Source organism: Pseudorca crassidens, chromosome 8, assembly GCF_039906515.1.
Source record: "Pseudorca crassidens isolate mPseCra1 chromosome 8, mPseCra1.hap1, whole genome shotgun sequence".
NCBI lineage: Eukaryota > Metazoa > Chordata > Mammalia > Artiodactyla > Delphinidae > Pseudorca > Pseudorca crassidens.
In genome coordinates this window covers 80,297,275-80,316,260 of record NC_090303.1, presented here as the reverse complement: position 1 = coordinate 80,316,260, position 18,986 = coordinate 80,297,275, and the positions used below count along the sequence as shown (strand labels likewise).

At 39.1% G+C, this 18,986-nt stretch overlaps 1 protein-coding gene across 1 annotated transcript; it reads right to left on the bottom strand.

The window, feature by feature from the left end:
* Window positions 1–589: 589 nt before the first annotated feature.
* SPAM1 (sperm adhesion molecule 1) lies at window positions 590–7,385 on the bottom strand. The gene is made up of 3 exons (XM_067745558.1): window positions 6,429–7,385; window positions 5,643–5,732; window positions 590–1,207 (listed from the first exon to the last, which is right to left on the bottom strand). The coding sequence occupies exons 1-3, from the start codon at window positions 7,383–7,385 to the stop codon at window positions 590–592; spliced, it is 1,665 nt and encodes a 554-aa protein (XP_067601659.1).
* Window positions 7,386–18,986: the final 11,601 nt, after the last annotated feature.

Genomic DNA, 18,986 nt, shown 5'->3' with positions numbered 1-18,986 from the left:
AAGGCATTGGTCACAATTCCTTGTTTACCAGTCAATAATAATTCCAAGTTCAATTTGATCATGGAAGAGCAATCTTTGCTCAAAAAATTAAAATACTATCTTGGCCATGAGTTTTGATTCACATTTCAAATATAAAGCTTTAAATATATAGGTATCATCACTTGCCTAAAAAAAAATAAGCTAGTGAAACTATTAAATATAAAAATGTAAGGGACTTCCCTGGTGGTGCAGGGGTTGGGAGTCTGCCTGCCAATTTACGGAACACGGGTTCAAGCCCTGGTCCAGGAAGATCCCACGTGGCGCAAAGCAACTGGGCCTGTGCGCCACAACTACTGAGCCCACGTGCCACAACTACTGAAGCCCGTGCGCCTAGAGCCCATGCTCTGCAACAAGGGAAGCCACCGCAATAAGAAGCCTGCGCACCTCAACGAAGGGTAGCCCCCACTCGCCGCAACTAGAGAAAGCCTGTGCGCAGCAACGAAGACCCAACACAGCCAAAAAATAATTAATTAATTTAAAAATAAAATGTAAAAAATATAAAAACACAAAGAATGTAGACAGGAAGCTTAATAAGCACTGAATTTGTACTTTAATAGGTTGTTTCATTTTTCTTGTTTTGAATATGTAACTGACTGGAAGTGTTTTTCCAGTTAACACTATGACAGCCCCCTTGGGTGTTGTTGAAGAGGGCTTCCACTGAACAGGTGACTTTGAGGCACCCACGGAGATCTTTCCCAGGAACACATGGAGATACTGTGACCATTGGTGTAGAGAATGAGATATTGCTGAGAGTGGTAGAAGATATCTCTTTCCAGCGAGAAGAATGATTCCTGGGTTCAAAGTTTAGAAAGCCATCTATGCAAACATCTTCAGCAATACATACATTAATAGTATGAATGTTTCTTAGATCAACTCTTTTCTTACAGTGGATGTTGGCATAACAACTGCAGTAAAATTTTTTGGAAAATTGTTGCAGGTCTTTGAGTGTGGGTTTCCCATGCACTGTGTATTTTCCACCTTTCCCAGTTTGAATAGCAAAATTCTGTGGGTTCAGGTGAAGATAGTTGCTTGAATTCCAGTATTTCCTTGTACACACTCCCTGCTCTTGGCAAAGTGCTTGGCTACACATTTTGGCTGCTAAGGTGACATTGATTACGTAAGGATTCAGTGTAGTCTTCATGTAATTGTCTAGGTTCATGCAAGATTCCTGTAAAATTATATGAAGATCAGATTATTAACATCCAAGTTGGTTCATATGTGAATTAATTCACTACATTAAGCAATTTCTAAGGAAGCACACACACACACACACACACAAAACCGAGAACCAGTAAGAGCAGGAAATGTTTTATCTTTTTTTACTTGAACAAGCAAGACTATTCCAACAGTTTTTTGTAACATTTGTAAGTTTCACATGCCATTTCATGTCACTAAATAATTGACCAGTTGAGGTTTAGTATACTCTAGCCTCGGTCTTCCTCAATAATTCATAAACTAATGGGGGTGGAAGGGGCAGAATGGTACAGTGCGGGTGGAGGAATTAGAGCATGGGCTCTGGAGTCCATCTGTCCGGATTGGAGTCACAGTTCCATTAATGGCTAGCTGTGTGAGCTTGGGAATCTCTTAAGCGTTCTAAGTCTTAGTTTCCTATCTGCGAGACCGTGGACAAGTTAATTCATCTGGCAGTGTTTCAGCTTCATCATCATACAATAAGGGTAATTATAGCACCTACTTCATAGGGTTGTTGTGAAGATGACAAGATAGAAAGTACATAAAAGGGCTAACACAGGGCCCCATATCATTGGTTAGCCCTCAATGTATAAATTATATAAAGTACAAATAAATGTAATAAGTATCACATTTGTCAGACAAGTTTAGGCGTTGGAAAGAGTGGTTTCTAAATTGCTAGCTCAAAACAACTAAACGGGTTCAACCGAGTATATATTAAATGTTAATGTATAATTCAAGTATGGGCGAATTATGACAGCTCTTTTACAGATATACTTATTTGGCAGAGTATGAGTGATGAGTAACTAAAATGATTCATCTTGAAACTGATACTTTCTAAAACTGGGACTCCGTCCTTTTCAGAACGTAGAAGGTAGTTGCTTGCTTTCATGATCAGCAGTCCCATGGAGTGAGTTGGCAGTGCTAGTCCTTCAGTAAAAGATCAAAGGAAGTGGTGGGCGGGTGGGCAGGCAAGTTGAGGAACCTCACAGCTTCCACTTGGATCTACTTCCTGTTGCCTTCCTTGAGGTGGTGTCATCGGTGGTAGGCAGAACAAGGGCCTTCCAAGGATGTCCCTACCTCAGTCCCACGGAACCTGTGACTGTGTTACTTTACATGGCAAAAGGGACTTTCCAGATATGATTAAGGGTATGGATCTTGAGACGGGGAGGTTATCCTGAATTATCTGGATGGGCTCAATCACAAGTCCTTAAAAATGTAGCTTGGATTTTTAAAATGAGCTGGAAGAAGGAAGACAAATTCAAAGCTAAGGGAGACTCAACCCGGCATTGCTGGCTTTGAAGATAGAGGAGAAGGCCAAAAGGGAAAGAATGCGGTGACCTCCTGAAGCTGGAAATCGCCTTAGCCACAGCCAGTCAGAAAATAGAGATCTTGATGCTATAAACACAAGGAAATGAATTCTGCCAACAACCCAAATGAGCAAATGAGGGTCTTTCTGTAGAAAGGAATGCAACCCTGCCGACATCTTGATTTTACAGCACTAAGATCCATATGGGACTTCTGAACTACCGAACTGTAAGATAATAATTTTCTGCTGTTTAAACCACTGTTTGTTGTAATTTTTATGGTACCAATAGAAAACCTCTTCTTAACCCTCCAATAGCTTTACATGGTGTTTATTATACAATTCAACTTCTCTCAACTTGTATACAGCCTGATGGAATGTAACCTCTCCTTGCTCTTGTACAACTCTCCCTTACCCACTCGGCCTTAGATATACTAATTGTTTCACAGGGGTGGCAGGTTCATTTCAAACTGCACTTACTGTTCCCTCTGCCCAGAATGTTCTTTCCTCTCATCTTTAACGTGGTTAACTCCATGTTGTTATTCGGATCACAGCTTTAATTAGACAAGAGCCTTCTCAGACACCTTTCCAGTCTACTTTCTTACAGCTCTCTATTTTAATTTTCTGCATAGAATTTATCACATCGAATATTTTTATTGTTTTATATTGTTTCTATCCCTCCAACTTTAACACCGGTGCCAGGGATATATGAGAATTTATACCAAGATCAGATGACATTGGAATTGTCTACAGAGACAAGAACTAGACAGGAAGAGGAGTAAAGGGATGAGAATGTTTTGACCATCATGAGCCTATACAAGATGCAATATTTGGAAGGATCTAAAACTGTTTCTCTAAGAGATAAAGCCTAGTTTATAGCATTTGTCAATACCCATGGTGTAAATACTCCTACCATGGCCAATTTTAAGCTACCAACCTGGCATCCCTGAGTGCAGAATTGGAGACCAATTACCCCACCATTATGGTAGTATGGTGTGAAGTAGCACACCATTACACAATACCATTTCCGCTTAGACAGATACAGTAGGTGTAAATAACCTCAAAAGCATGGATAATAGTAAAATAAAGTAAATAATTGATACATTTTAAGTATTTGTTATCAATACTTTCTGTTTTTACCATACTTAATTTTATTCTGAGTTTTATAATTTAATTTTTAATAATGGCTGTGTTCAACAGTTCACAAAATTTCTGAATATTTAACAATCAGGTCTCATGAGCTGGGACCAGTGGAAACTGGCTCTGTCACGCCATTTGATCTCATAAGATGGAAGGAAGGAAATGTTTTGCCTACATTTGATAACAATTGTTTTAAATCAATTCAGTCATCGCAAGTAAACTGCAATTACCATTGTCTCTAGTTGTCAGTGAATCAGGAAACACAAGTAATCCATGATTCTATTGGTTTCAAATGACATAGAAAAAAGGGGAAGTAATGACAGAATTAACATTCAAAATCATCATAAATTGGGAAAGGTAGCAGAAATATATAGAACAGAGTCCACAGGGAACAATTTCAAGGCAGTGTCATTAAGTAGAAAATCATCACATTAAAGTTGAAGGACTGTCCCTGTATGAATAATACTGAAAGTGATTTGAGAGTCATGGTAGAAGTACATGAATCTAAGATTAAAGTGCAATTAAAAAAAAATGTGACAAGTAGTATGCCATGCCATCCTACTAACTGGAGAATGCCTGATGCATTCCTCATCAGAGTAAGGGTAGAGTTCTCAATTCTGAAAATTTTAAAAAAAGGAAATAGTATGGGGAATTTATAAATTGTTCTATCGTAGAATTAACAGGATCCTTGAGAAAGGAGTTTGTAGGTTTGAGAAAACAACTAATAAAAACTAGGAATACTCTTATATTTAAGAATTATAATTCTTAAATAACTTTCTGCCGTATAGAAGATTTTGCAAAAGGGACATATACCTTTCCCTGAACTTATATTTTTTATTAGTTCTCTTTACTGTTGATCAAACCAGATACAACAGAGTCTACCAAATAGGTAGGAGGGCTCAGATTACCTTAAAAGAATTTCACAAAGTTAAGTACCTTTATAAATGAAGGAAAAATATGGCTAGTCTATCTGAAGGACAAGATGTCAAAAGATCTGTTCTTAGAGTATAAAGTCTAGTATAAAGTCTTAGAGTATAAAGTTCTCTGTAGGTCCTAGGATAAGACATCTGGGCTAAGAGCTTCATTAGACATTCTCCATGGCACCTATGTCACTAATATTTCCACATCCATCAGAGAAGGAAAAGTTCAGCTCCAACTCAGCAGTGTCCATGTGACAGTTTTACTTATGCTTTGAGTCAAGAAGATTGAAGAGGTGAAGGATAAAGACCTCATATGGAGAATTAAAAAAGGATGAAAATAAAGGAAGAGAGAAAAGGTTTAGGTCATGATAGTTAAAGTCTTTTTGAACTGAAGAAAATGCATTAGCAGAAAGTGAATACAGAACAAAACCAACATTTTTCCTAACAAAACAAGTTTTACTTAAAATTTTACTTAAAATAGACACTGTTAAATATAACCTGTGGAAAATAAAGAAGGATTCCTTTTCCTCTCCCTTAAGGAAACTTTGAACAATTTAGTAATATTTTCAAAAAGTAACTAAATCCCAACTGCCCACACGCTGCCCCCAGTTGTTGGCCTCCATGGTAAACTGTCATTAAATGACTAACTAAATAAAAGTGCTTAATAAACAGTAATTGGGTGAATGGAAGAATGAGTGAATACATATTGACTAGTTGAGCTCTTTTGAGAAGTGACACAGCACGGTATAGTAGAAAAAAACACCAAACACCACGTAAGGAAACCAAGGTTGTAGTCCTGTTTTTGCTACTTCTTAGCCACGCAGCCTAGGGAATTTCAATTAATCTCACCAAATTTCTGTTTCCTCACTAGAAAACAGCCTTATCACACAACCACACGAATGAAAGATAGTTTGACTTAGCCACTATCAATTGAGCCCCTACTACTTTGTGCCCAACATAGTGCTTATTTTATTATTCAATCCCACAACAATCCTCAAAAACATTAAAAGTAGAAATTATTTCATCTATTTCCTATCAATTCAACTTACCCTAGTTAGACTTAAATTGAGACTTCCCCACATTATAATTCCAGAGGCACCTAGAGCAACGCTCTCACCAATTGTATTCACAAGGTCACCCTGGTAAATGTGTAGAAAGAGTTAACAGGGAGGAATAAAATGAAAGTGTTATACATAGGACAATAACACCAAAGCCAAGAATGCTGACCCAACAATAATTATTTAAATATTTCACCACTATTTATTTCTACGTTTTATGTCACCACTGCCCTACTATAAGAAAAACACAAATTTTCTGCTATTATTTTAATTACTTCTATTGACAAGAGACCGGGCCCATAAAAGAAAAAATGAAAGGAACTGAGATAATACATTGTCTATACTACCCAGTTCTCCATGACTGCTAAGATATTATATGATTACGTTAAAAATGAAACATGTTTGGGGCTTCCCTGGTGGCCCAGTGGTTGAGAGTCTGCCTGTTGATTCAGGGGACACAGGTTCGTGCCCCGGTCAGGGAAGATCCCACATGCCGCGGAGCGGCTGGGCCCGTGAGCCATGGCAGCTGAGCCTGTGCGTCAGGAGCCTGTGCTCTGGCCACAAGAGTGAGAGGCCCACGTACTGCCAAAAAAAAAAAAAAAGAAAAGAAGAAACATGTTCTTATTTTACATTCATATAATAATGGAGAACTACCTGGGTGCATATTCCTAAAGGTTATTAAAAGTTAAATTTCACTCCCTTCAAAAATTATGTTCAGTCCCACTAAACACCATTTATGAACAATATTCCATAGCCTTCTTACCTTGATTTTCTTACCTGAGAAAGGAATTGCAAAGTCACATCAGTAAAAACTGGACGGGCATACACAAAAACTGGAAGTGGGCTTTTAGCACTGCCCACTTTAGACATCCGGATGGCTTCCTGGACACGATTACGAACAAAGAGGGCAGCTTGTGGAGAAGATTTTAACCTGCTATTCAAATAAATGGATGGGAAAAGAGCAGTGCTTTCCTTCCACAACCAGTCGAGTGCATCGTTTCTTCTTTTCTCTATATCCCGGCAACTTCCATTGTAACTAGGTTGGTTATAATTATGATTGTAACAGTCAGGAAAAAGATAATAACCCCATAAGTGATTTGGCCGAAGTAATTTTCCCAATTTTAAAGTCTCCTGCATGAAACTCTTTGCTGCCTTTTCAAATTCCACTTTCGCTATCTTGGCAGCCTCTGGGAAAGTAAGTTGTACATTTTGTTGCAGAACCAACTCGATAGACTGATCCCTGTAAATGTCTTTAGGTTTCCAGTTTCTAGCCCAGGTAGGCCTCCATTCTTCCCAGTCAATGACAGCCAAGCCCACGTTGTCGATTGGCATGTAATAGGAAATGTCTTTTTTAGCTTTGTCCAAATGCTCTTTTAAGGATCCCATCTGGGGGATTCCTCCATGCACACTTCTGCCTGTTCTTTCATCTATGTGAGGATAGTAGCCAAGTCTATCAGCATAAAATAATGTAATAAAATTTCCTGTCGCACCTTTTTGGGGGTATCCTACTAAAGGGAAGAAGCTCAGATCTGGAGACGTGTCAAATATTCTAGCACAACGGTCAGTTGGGGCATTCCAGGCCCAAAGGAAAGACATATTTGCAATAAGAGGAGATGCTGTGAAATCCATAGTCAAACAACATGGAACCAGAAGGAAGGTGAACACTGCCTGGGGTACTCCACTGGACACAACAAAGCTCCCAAAGGAGGTATGTTGAAGCCTTAGTACTCCCATCACAAAGAGGAATGACTATGAAAAGCACTTATTTCTTCTACACACTTTGCTTTATCTAATATTTGATGCAAGATATAAACACAGAAGAGAGAGAGTGGAATGAAGCCACTTTGATGGCTAAAGAGGTATAATGATGATTTACATTTAAATATTCTTCTTCATGTTTTAGGAACGTTTTGCAAGTTGCTTCATCTATAACTGGGAAAAAAAAAAGAAATGTAGAATATATTGTTACACTACATTTCTGTAACAGAGATTATAAGCTTTACCAAGTTCTCAACTTTAAGTGCAGGGAGTCTTATTCAGTGTTTGAAGATGGAGGACTCCAGTGCTTGAATCAATCAAATTATTTTCTCTTATGTATGATACAAATCCTATAATAGGTGGCCTTTGTCTCGTCTCTCCAAATCACTATTGAACCTGCAGAGAAATGAATGCAGCTAGTTTTCCTTGTGCCTTTCTACTTGTGCAGAATGCCGTACCAAGCAATGCCTTAGCCAAAGACTGGTAAATAAAAATAAATTCCAACTTGAACCTCTCAAGTTCGTTATTTCATGAAAGACCACTTTTTAGTGGTCTGCCAAAAAGTGAAAACACCTCTCATAGAACTGTGACGTTTCAACTTTTTTTTCTTTTTTAAGGGAGGCATGTACAGGAGGAAGCAAAAGTCACTTCTGCCAGAGGTAATAAGTCAAAAGTTTGCTTGAAACTATTGAATCAAACAAAATCTCCTATTGAGGGGTAAGCTGAAGTGCTGTTTGTAACAGTGCTCCATGATATCTCAAAGGAATGTACACTCATGTTTAAAGTTAATAAAATATTTTATGACTTTATATCTTTCACTAAAAGGATTGGTTCTGGCCTAGCTTGATAAAAGCAATAGATGCACTTTATTCTTTTATAATCTTTGATAATTGAGATTGTATTGTCATTCTGATGGTCACAATGTGAAGCGTTATGGTGCATTTTGTGGTACAATAAAAATAGTCTGAGGCAAGGATAAGAAATTAAGCTACGTATTTTTTTTTTGATGTGGACCATTTTTAAGATCTTTATTGAATTCATTACAATAATGCTTCTGTTTTCTGTTTTGGTTTTCTGGCCAGGAGGCATGTGGGATCCTAGCTCCCTAACCAGGGATCGAACCCACACCCCCTGCAGTGGAAGGCAAAGTCTTAACCACTGGATTGCCAGGGAGGTCCCAAGCTATGTATTATTTAACATTTGGTAGTTGCAAAAATTACCTACAAGAAAACATATTTAAATGTTCTGTGATTCTAGGAGGAAACTAGAACATTTATTTTAATTAGATTAGTAGCATACTGCTATATGAGGGTACAATGAGAATTGTACCACTTTTCCCATGAACATGTGGCCTTACCATAGCAAATTAGCCATTTATTCCCATTGCTGAAAGAGCAATTACTCTAAAGAGAACACCATAGACAGAATAAAATAAAATCTTAAGAACCATTACAGTCTCATGCTTTGAAGACAATGGATTTTTTCCCCCTAATGTTTAGAACATGTAAAGGAGCTAAAAATTTTCACAGTTTAAGCCCTTATAAACTTCCTTACTTAGGACCTAGAAAATCTTCACCTAAAGTAACATTGGAGGAAAAACGAATTCCTTTCAACCACCAACTAACAGCACAAATGCCTGCACGGCAGGGAGTGGGACAAGTACATGGAATAAAGAAATGATTAGATGTCCCCATATCTCAAGGAAGGAGTAGGTTAAGCTTATTGAAATAATTAACATTCAAACCTGATATCCACACGATCATTTTATATGAGGAAACCTCAGGGCAGAATGAGCCTATTGGGAAGATCTCTACCCACAGAAACCTTCAAAACAGAATGGACGCTTCTATCCTTGAAAATTGTGAATTTAAAATTTAAAAAGTAATAAAGCTGATGACATTTAAAGGAGGATAGGTACTCTAATGGGTTTCAGTGTCCTCCCTCCAAGTGCACTTCTACCCCAAACCTCAGAATATGACCTTATTTGGAAACAGAGTCTTTGAAGATATAAATAGTTAAAGATATTAAGATGATATCATCTTGGGTTTAGCTTGGGTCCTAAATCCAGTGACTGGTACCCGAATAAGAAGAGGAGAGGACACAGAGATACAGTGAAGAAGTCCTTGTGACTATGGAGACAGAAACTGAAATAATGCAGCTACAGGCCAAGGAATGTCAAGGATTGCCAGGAGCCAAGAGAAGCTAGGAAAAGACAAGGAAAGGTACTTTTCTAGAGTCTCGAGAGGGAACACGGCCCTGCTGACACCTTGATTTAGAACTTCTAGGCTTCAGAACTGTGAGATAATACGTTTCTGTTGTTTTAAGCCACCAAGTTAATGGCAAGTTTTTACAGCAGCCCTAGGAAACTTGTGGTCATCACCAAAGGTAAAAAAAAGGATTGTAGTTTCTACAGGTCTCTTTTCTTTTCTCAAACCAGTTTCATCTTTAAGAGAAAGATCGGTATATTTATATGTATCATAATGTAACTCTTTCACCCAAACTGACGTAAAAACAACAAACCAGTGACACAGACAGAGCCAGAACCTGCGTCTTTCAGACTCATTCTGTGGAATAAAACCTTCCTGAAGTCTTCGGAGTTTAAGGAGAAAAGAAAAACTCTTACAGCCTTTGGGCCACCTGATGCTTATCAACATAATCTCCTCAAATATCACTGTTTCATACAAAGCAAGACAGTTGCTATCTGTGTGAGCCAAGACAATGAACAGAGTCAAAAGCACAGGAGGCCAGGAAGGCTCACTTGAACTTGAAATTGATCGCAGGTCTGAGTCCCAGTGGTAAGAGTTCTAGAGGAATTTAATTTCTACAGGCAAGTAGACAGACAGTTGAGAGACTGATGTGTTAATATATAAGTGAGAGAAAAGAAAGGAGGCAGAAAGAAACATTTTTAGGTCTAAAGTACAAAGGCAAGATCCAGAAATCACAGATCAGAGGTTTCTGACTATAGTCAAAAAATTAAATGAATTCTATTTAGACAGCAGACACTTAGGAGTTCTCAACATTCACTTCTGAGACCCAGTTAGAGGAACTAGTATAAGCCCAGCGCGTTGTGAGTAGCAAAGAGCATATTTGGACTGGCTGTGATCTTAATTGTCCTGAGCAATTCTTATTAATAAGAATAAGCTATGATATTTTATGAGTAACTAATTTTTAAAATTTTAAGTTAATAGCATTTTTGGTGGTATTCCATGAACTCTTCTTCCTTCCCCTTTCCCTTTATTATTATTATCATTATCATTAGTATTCCTTATTATTGTTTCCTTCTCCTACTTTGTCTCACCTTCGTATCTTCCCCCGATAAATTTTGCACAGGCTGGAGACCCTCAAGGCTAAAGAAATTGCTAATTCTTAACCTGTGTATCCCTTACCAAGCACAAATAAACACTAAACAATCTCCCAAAGCCAAAGTGTTGGCCTTAAAAACATGGCACATTACAGAACTTCTAATTTTTTTCACCGAAAGCCATATCTCATTTTTCCTATCAGGTTATGCAGTACAAAATTTAAAAGACAAGTTACTTTTGAAGCACATTTAGAAGTTTTCCTCTAAGAAGTCTGTAGTTCAGAAACTGGTCCAGCTCTTCAATATTTAACCTGTTGGGTGAGAAAAGGCAGCTCTTTGCCCGGTCAATTAAAGACTTAATCTTTTGAGATATTATTGTGTGATGGGGGAAAAGGGTTTTGTGTGTGTGTGTGTGTGTGTGTGCATGCGTGTGTGTGTGTGTGTATGTGTGTGTGTGTGTTTGAATATCTGTGTTTGAATCCCAGCGAATTCAAGTGCCTACTAACAGAATGGGTTAGCAAGGATGGTAAATTAACATAAGAATACTATAGGGCTTCCCTGGTGGCGCAGTGGTTGAGGGTCCGCCTGCCGATGCAGGGCACGCGGGTTTGTGCCCCTGTCCGGGAGGATCCCACATGCCGCGGAGCGGCTGGGCCCGTGAGCCATGGCCGCTGAGCCTGCGCGTCAGAAGCCTGTGCTCCGCAACGGGAGAGGCCACAACAGTGACAGGCCCGCGTACCGGAAAAAAAAAAAAAAAAAAAAAAACCTGAGCACATTTACCCTTGTGGATGAGCAGAGCACGCAGTTGTGTCTGTCTCCTCACCAAGAACAGAGGTGAACAGGAGTGCCCTAGGATTCTCACCTAAAACCAGAGAATTAGGAATGCTGAGCTATTGTGACAGGCGACTAAGAATCTGGCCAGTTTGTGACAGGGATGTGAGTGTCCTTGAGATTCACCAACTGGGAGAAGGCACAGGAAAGAAGGAACTCTGAGAGGATGGGGAAATCAGCTATGGAAATATCCAGGAATATTCACTAAGATTGTAGGCTGTTCCGCTTCAGAATTTTTGAAGAGCTTGAACCTAGTATGAGCTTAGGGGATGGACCAAGGATGAGTTTGAGGGATAGGGACAAGATCTTTAAAAGCCCTACTTTTTTTGCTACAATAAATAAATAAAAGCCAAAAAAGCCAGAACAGACAGATAACATGATAACTTCAAAGAGTTAAAAAGAAATTTCAAAGGCACACGTTCCCTTGTCAACAAAATTATAAAGCAGTGTTGCATCTAATTAGTACTTTAGCTACTTAATGAATGTTCATAGTTTGGACAAAGAATATTGTTTTTATTCAATTGCGTATGGCTTATTTGCTTTTAATGCTTAACATGTAATAGCTATAGTTAAAAAATTCCAAGGTATAAGTAATATTTATGGATGGCCTAAACTGCCTTAACCAAATGTTCAGTATTTATTATATTTCAAATGTTAACGTGAGTACAGCAAGAGTTTCATTAAAATGTCATTAAGAGACAGTGTTTACAGGAAAGCAATTTCAACCAAATCTCTAAAATCAGGCAATCAACAACTGATTATGAAATCATCTAAGGACTTGCAGTAAACAATTAATTTTGGCATTTAAATGTTTCAGTAATACCCTGGGGTAAGAATTATCCTCATTTTCCAAATGAAGAAATAAGCATTAGAAAAAAATTAAATGACTTGCCCACCATCCCCAAACTGGAAAACTCAGTTCTAGCTAATTCAGATGCTCTAGCTCTGCCCAATGCCCTCTTTGGAAAAGTCACTATCATAGAGATGAAACAAACACAGGACATTTTCTTGAGAGGGAGCCTGAATATTTTAATTATCTAGTACAGTATGTAGATGATGGACATCTTTCTGCTTCTATAATTAACCATCCTACTTGCCTATTAGAGTCAACCTCACTTGAAAGAAAGGAACTAAAACTCAGTCTAAATATTTTCAAAAGTATGCATTTAGTTAGACCTCAATGCAGTTCTCTTGCCCCTAAACCATCTGCCTGTTTTGGTTTAGATAACTTTTACAGAATGGTTACTTCTTCTATTAATTTTTTTCACTCAAGTATTTGTGTGTGCGTGCATTTACTCCAAATGATTAGAGGTGTTAGTGTGGCAGTTATGCCTTATGTTTTAACTTAGTTTACTCAGTTTTGATCAGGAAAATGGAAATGCTGTATTCAAATTTACTAACTTTCCACATCGTGGCACCTAAGAAGTTGGAATGAGAAGTCCTTTAAACTAAGAGACTAACACTTAACCTAGAGTTATATTTGAATAATTTGTGGAGGTCTCATCTCCTGGTTAATGTTTGTGACCTTGTAACTTTGCCAACAGTGATTAATTAAAGCCCTTATCATCAGTACTCATCAGTACTGAGCCTACACATCTTTGTGGTATAAAGCACAATGAAGAAACAGGACAAAGGGCACTAGCTTGAGTCTAGCCTCAGCCCCAAATCTGAGACAAGTTGAATAGTCACTAATATTTTCATTTTTCTTCTTTTTCTTCCCTCCCTTTCCCTTCCTTCCTTCTCTCTCAGACACTCTACACATATTAACACATTTAATACTAATAACAACCCTATGAAGTTGGTACAAGTATTGTCCCTATTTTACAGATATCACTCAACTTCTTTTTAGCTCAGGCCAAGCAAATTTCAGTTGAATCCCTTGGATTCAGATTTCAGAACCATTTCTAGTCCATTGGCAAATCCTGGAGTGCCTTAGTGCAGCAGGTCAGAAGAAGAAAATAAACCAGTTGCACTGAGACCTGTTGAGTACTTCAGCTCAAGAGATCCGTTTCATCAGAAGACTGGCTTGGGCGAAGTCTGAGATGTTTCTGGCTATCTTCAAAGACGTAGAATAAAATTATTATTATTTTATTTTGGTAGCACCACACGGCTTGCAGGACCTCAGTTCCCTGACCAGGGACTGAACCTGGGCCATGGCAGTGAAAGCAGTGAATCCTAACCACTAGACCACCAGGGAACTCCCCTAGAATAAAATGTTTAAATCTAAGGAAAACAACTCTAGAAAGTTGTCTCCAGTCCAAAGAGGTGTGGCTGGAACCAAAGTCCCAAATCGAAGGTTTGGATGAAACTAGACTGTGTCTGGGAGCCCTCTGTCTCCTGTAGCGGGGGTATCTGCAGTCAAGTGTAGCCCTGGCAGCAGCTGGACCATGACACAGGGTCGTACAAGAAGGGCCAGAGACTACGCCACACCTCAGCCCTGCCCCTTCCATATTCCTACAAGTGGAAAAATTGAGGAGTCTCCATTTTTGTCATATTTCAGCCTAAACTCACTGGCACCTCAAATGCCTCCCTTTACATCCGGAAATAATGCTGTGGATTCTACTCTAGGGCTTGCTGGTCTCTCTAGACCCTTGCTATGACCCACTGTTTCTCGCTGCTTGAACTGTTCTGATGCTTTCAGTTTTCCTCTGTGCCCTTGCTTTCACTTCCCCACTTGGAACTTCGTGACAGACACCGTAGTACTCTGCCTGCTTTGGTTTGGATTCTGGTTTCTCCTCTGTACTATCGTAAGACGTCTCTTGTCTTACTTGGGTTGGATAATCTCTACATCCCAAGTGAGGCTCCCCACACTACCTGCAAAGTCTGTCACCTACTTGTTTGCAATTAATTAAAATCTACTTCATGATTCTGATCTTACCTGGTCCACAACCTCAGTGAAAATTTACTTCTTTCTTGCTCTGGTTCCTTAGCTAATTTCCTTCTATTTAGATTATCATGAAATAATAGTTTCATAGGCTCCCTCACGGTCTTCACTGATTGCCTAAGTAAGAATTTCAGACATTGCAGAGGGCTATCAAGGAGATGTTCTGGAGTCACTGGGGCACCTCAAACCACACCGTAAGTACCGACTACTTGATTTATTGATTCAACTATATGTAGCATTTATTACATGCCAAGCGCAGGCATGGAGGATACTACATGCACCAGGCTGTGTTCTTATGGAGACTGTATTCTAGTAGGAGAAAACAGACAATAAGAAAATCAACGAACAAGTAACTTCCGATTGATAAATGCTGACTTAGTACATTTAGGTTGCTAACAGAATACCACAGGCTGGGTAGCTTATATACAACAGAAATTTATTTCTCACAGTTCTGCAGGCTGGGAAGCCTAAGATCAAGTTGCCAGCATGGTCCGGTGAGGGCCCTCTTCCAGGTCGCAGACTTCTCACTGTGTCTTCACATGGTGGAAGGGGGCTTGCAAACTCTCCGGGCCTCTTTTATAAAAGCACCCACCCCTCATGATCTAAACACCTCCCAGAGGCTCCACATCCTAATATCATCACAACAGGCATTAAGATTTCAACATACAAATTTTGAGGGGCACAGACATTCAGACTTCAGCAAATGCTATTACAGAATTTAAAGAGAAGAATGGGAAAGAGCAGTCAGAGTTGAAAAGGCAATTCTTATCTATTTTAAAGGTATAATATATAATGCTGACTCCTAAAGAGATTGTACCAGTTAACACGTCCTCCAAAAATTAGCGCTTATTTCCCCATACCCAAACTCACATTATATTATTATACTTTGTAGAGCCTTTGCCAATCTGAGTAATATAAATATGATATCTCATTGCCATTTTAATAATAATTTGTTTTATTTTGAGAAGTTAGGCCATGCATCTTTTCTTTGCTGTAATTCTTGGTCCATGTCCTTTTCCCATGTTAGGTTTGGGTGGTTTTGAATTGGTTTGCTTAAGAGCTCTTTATATATCAGGGGAAGTAGTGTCTTGTCATGTGTCCCAAATGTGTTTTTCCAGTTTGTGCTTTGACTTGCCCATGGTATGGTTTCCATGCAAAAGCAAGCTCCTTTTTTCATGTTTGTTTCTAAATATTTGGAGAATAAATGAGACTTAGTTTGAGTTCCCCACTAGCAGACTCTAAGATGAGGTTTAATGTGCAAGTGATTTATTAAGGAAGTTTTTTCAGGAAAAAATTCTTAGAGGATGAAAGCAGCAGAAGAAAAAAAGGGGATGAAGCCAAGAAAGGGTGCAGTTTCAAGTAAAGTCCTGTGGAAGGCAGCATTAGCCTGATCACACAAAGGATCCAATTAAGTGCTGCAGGAGGCAAAACCACACTGAATGGGAGGGAGGGAGGAGGGGAAGCCACTGAATCTCGGGGAGGGGATACACAACAGACAATAAAAGGGACCTTGGGGGATCTGTATGGACGCTGTCAGTGTCTGTTAACATTGTGTGGGGCAAGAGTCAATGAAAGGAAAGAATTAGAGAAGTTCAAGCCCAGCATTTGATTTCAATGTGGAAATTTCTTATTATTTCCTTGTGATTAATTATTAAATGAGGTAACAGAAGGAATCCACCCAGTCAGGACAGTTTAGTCTCCTCTCCTTCACCTCTTCCCGGATTTCCACAGTCAGGCCTGATGGTGCCAAAGATATTGGGAAAGGCACTTTTCATTAAGCTGACGGCCAAGTAGGTAACTTTAGATGTAGATCTTGGGAGTTTATGAAAAGAGGTAATGGACTTAAAAGGGGATGCTTGGTCTTGGTTAAGGAGCACAGAATTTAGTCTTGCACCATTACTCATAAAGGATGTCCTTGCTATATTTCTGGAGTAACTTGAAAATAGCCCCTGATATTGACTTTCATTAATATCACAAATTATTTTCTTTTTGGAGGACATGCAGGCTCCACTAAGGAAACGTCTTAATCCTCTAGTGGAGAAAAATTTGATCTTGTAAGGTAGGTATTAAGTAGAGAGCATTTGAACGACTTACAACTCTTTTAATGACAAACAATTGTATAGCACAAAGCATTACCCAATTTAGGGCTGTCCTTTCCCAAATATCACTCCCAGGTATGCCCCTGTGTGTTATGTAGATTAGTGGTTCCCTAGGGAGGCTGGGGATTGGGGAAAAATAGATAGTGACTGCTAATGGATTAGGAGTTTTTTGATGGGGTGATGAAAATGTTCTAAAATGTGATGGGGTGATGGAGGCATAACTCTATGAATGTACTAAAAACCATTAAATTGTAGACTTTAAATTGATAAATTATATAATATGTTAATTATATCTCCATTAAGATGTTATAATTTTAAAAATTCTTTCTGGAGGAAAGCAACTCAAATTTTGACACTTAGAATTCCCACAGACTAAGATCAACAAAATACACACATAATCAAAGGTTGCCAAACACACAAATAAATAAATTACCATGACTGAGGTCAGCAAGAATTAAAAAAGCCCAAAACAACAGGAAAACAGGTATAGGATCTCCTAATGTTTAAGTAATTATAAATATCAAATAGAAAATAATAAATATCTCTGTATAAATCTGAAAATTTTAGAAGATGAAATCATAATAATGATTAAGCAAAAGACTCTTATATGATAAGCAGGATAAGCAGAAAAAATTGCCTGTTTAGACACTAGACCAAAAATATAGAACTTCAAAAACAGGTCTAACGTTTTAAAGTGGGCCCAGAGGGCTTCCCTGGTGGCGCAGTGGTTGGGAGTCCGCCTGCCGGTGCGGGGGGCGCGGGTTCGTGCCCCGATCCGGGAGGATCCCGCGTGCTGCGGAGCGGCTGGGCCTGTGAGCCGTGGCCGCTGGGCCTGCGCGTCCGGAGCCTGTGCTCTGCAACGGGAGAGGTCACAACAGTGAGAGGCCCGCGTACCGCAAAAAAACAAAACAAAAAAAAAACGAGAGTTCGCCTGCCAATGCAGGGGACACGGGTTCGTGCCTCAGTCCGGGAAGATCCCACATGCCACGGAGCGGCTGGGCCCGTGAGCCATGGCCGCTGAGCCTGCGCGTCCGGAGCCTGTGCTCCGCAAGGAGAGAGGCCACCGCAGTGAGAGGCCCGCGTACCGCAAAAAACAAACAAACAAAAACCCAAAACATAAAGTGGGCCCAGAGAGAAAAGACAGTTTACTTACAAAGAAAGGCATTCAGATAAAAAGTAGTATTATCACAAAAAATAACATAAAACTATGAAAAGGATCTACAAAATGCTAAGGAAAAATAACTGTCAACTTTTATAACCATCAAAACTTTTTATATTGAGTAAAAATTAAGACATTATCAGACTAAAAAATAGAGAGTTGTCCCCCAGCAGACTTTCACTAAGGGAAACTTTTTTTTGGCCATGCTGCACAGCTTGCAGGATGTAAGTTCGCCAACTGGGAATTGGACCTGGGCCCATGGCAGTGAAAGCACTGAGTCCTAACCACTGGACTGCCAGGGGAGTCCCAAGGGAAACCTATTTTGAAGGGAGAAGGATGGAGGGAGGAAGGAAGGAGAGACAACCATCCCCATGTTATGGTTCTCACAACTCCTAAGAACAATCTAGTTGTTTCTGTTGCTCCTGCTTAGGATATGAAGCAGAAAACTCCAATTAATGTTCTTTAAAAGATCACATAAATTTTTCTTTTCTTATTATATATATATTTTAACTTTTTTCACTAGGAATACCCATCATAGTTGATTAGGGAGCTTTTTCAAAATATACAAGTTAGTTAAGACTTCTGACTCCACAGTAGGTGGTGCGCCCAGCAGTATTTGTTTTGGGATGGCGCCCCAAATGATTTTAATATGCATCTCTGGCTAGGAATAACTGAATTACTATTCTTTGTTTTAACTATTCTTTGTTTAAGAAACATTTTTCAAGTGCCTCCTGTGTGCCTGGTCTGAGCTTGACCTAGGAATACAATGGGGAACAAGATAGTCCCTACTGTTTAGGAGGTTGTAGTGAGTAGTGAGTAGGGGGAGAAAAATGAAATGAAAAAAGTGTCCATTGTGCAGGACATAGTAATGGCAGAGACTGCTCATTATTCCCCACTCTCCTGTTCCCTTTTTTAGTAGTAATAGATTTTAATCTAGCCAAATGGCTGTCAGAAAAAGAACACATTTACCATCCTGCTTGCAGCCAGCTGGGTCACGTGACCAAATTCTGCCAAAAGATGTAAGCTGATGCATCATGTGATAGATTCTGGGAAATTTTCTAAAAAGAGATTTATTTTATTCATTTGTTTTATTTCCTCTTTGTACTATTCTCCATTTTACTGCGTGGAATTTAGATGTGATAGCTACGAAGTCATTCACCATCTTGAGATGATCAAGTAGTGGGTCTGACAATTCTTTCCCCTGTCTTTCTGTAGAGCAGAGTCTTGAACTATCTGCCTCCAGAGGGAAAAATAAACTAATATTTTTAAAAAAGAGAATAAGGGCAGATTTCTTAAATCCAGA

Bases quoted from the DNA above. Each gene is read 5' to 3' on its own strand.
- SPAM1 (XM_067745558.1), bottom strand. From the start codon at position 7,385: ATGGGAGTACTAAGGCTTCAACATACCTCCTTTGGGAGCTTTGTTGTG. The intron at 5,733-6,428 runs GTAAGAAAATCA...CACATTTACCAG, and splicing joins CTTTGCAATTCCTTTCTCAG to GGTGACCTTGTGAATACAAT. The intron at 1,208-5,642 runs GTAAGTTGAATT...ATAATTTTACAG, and splicing joins TCAATTTAAGTCTAACTAGG to GAATCTTGCATGAACCTAGA.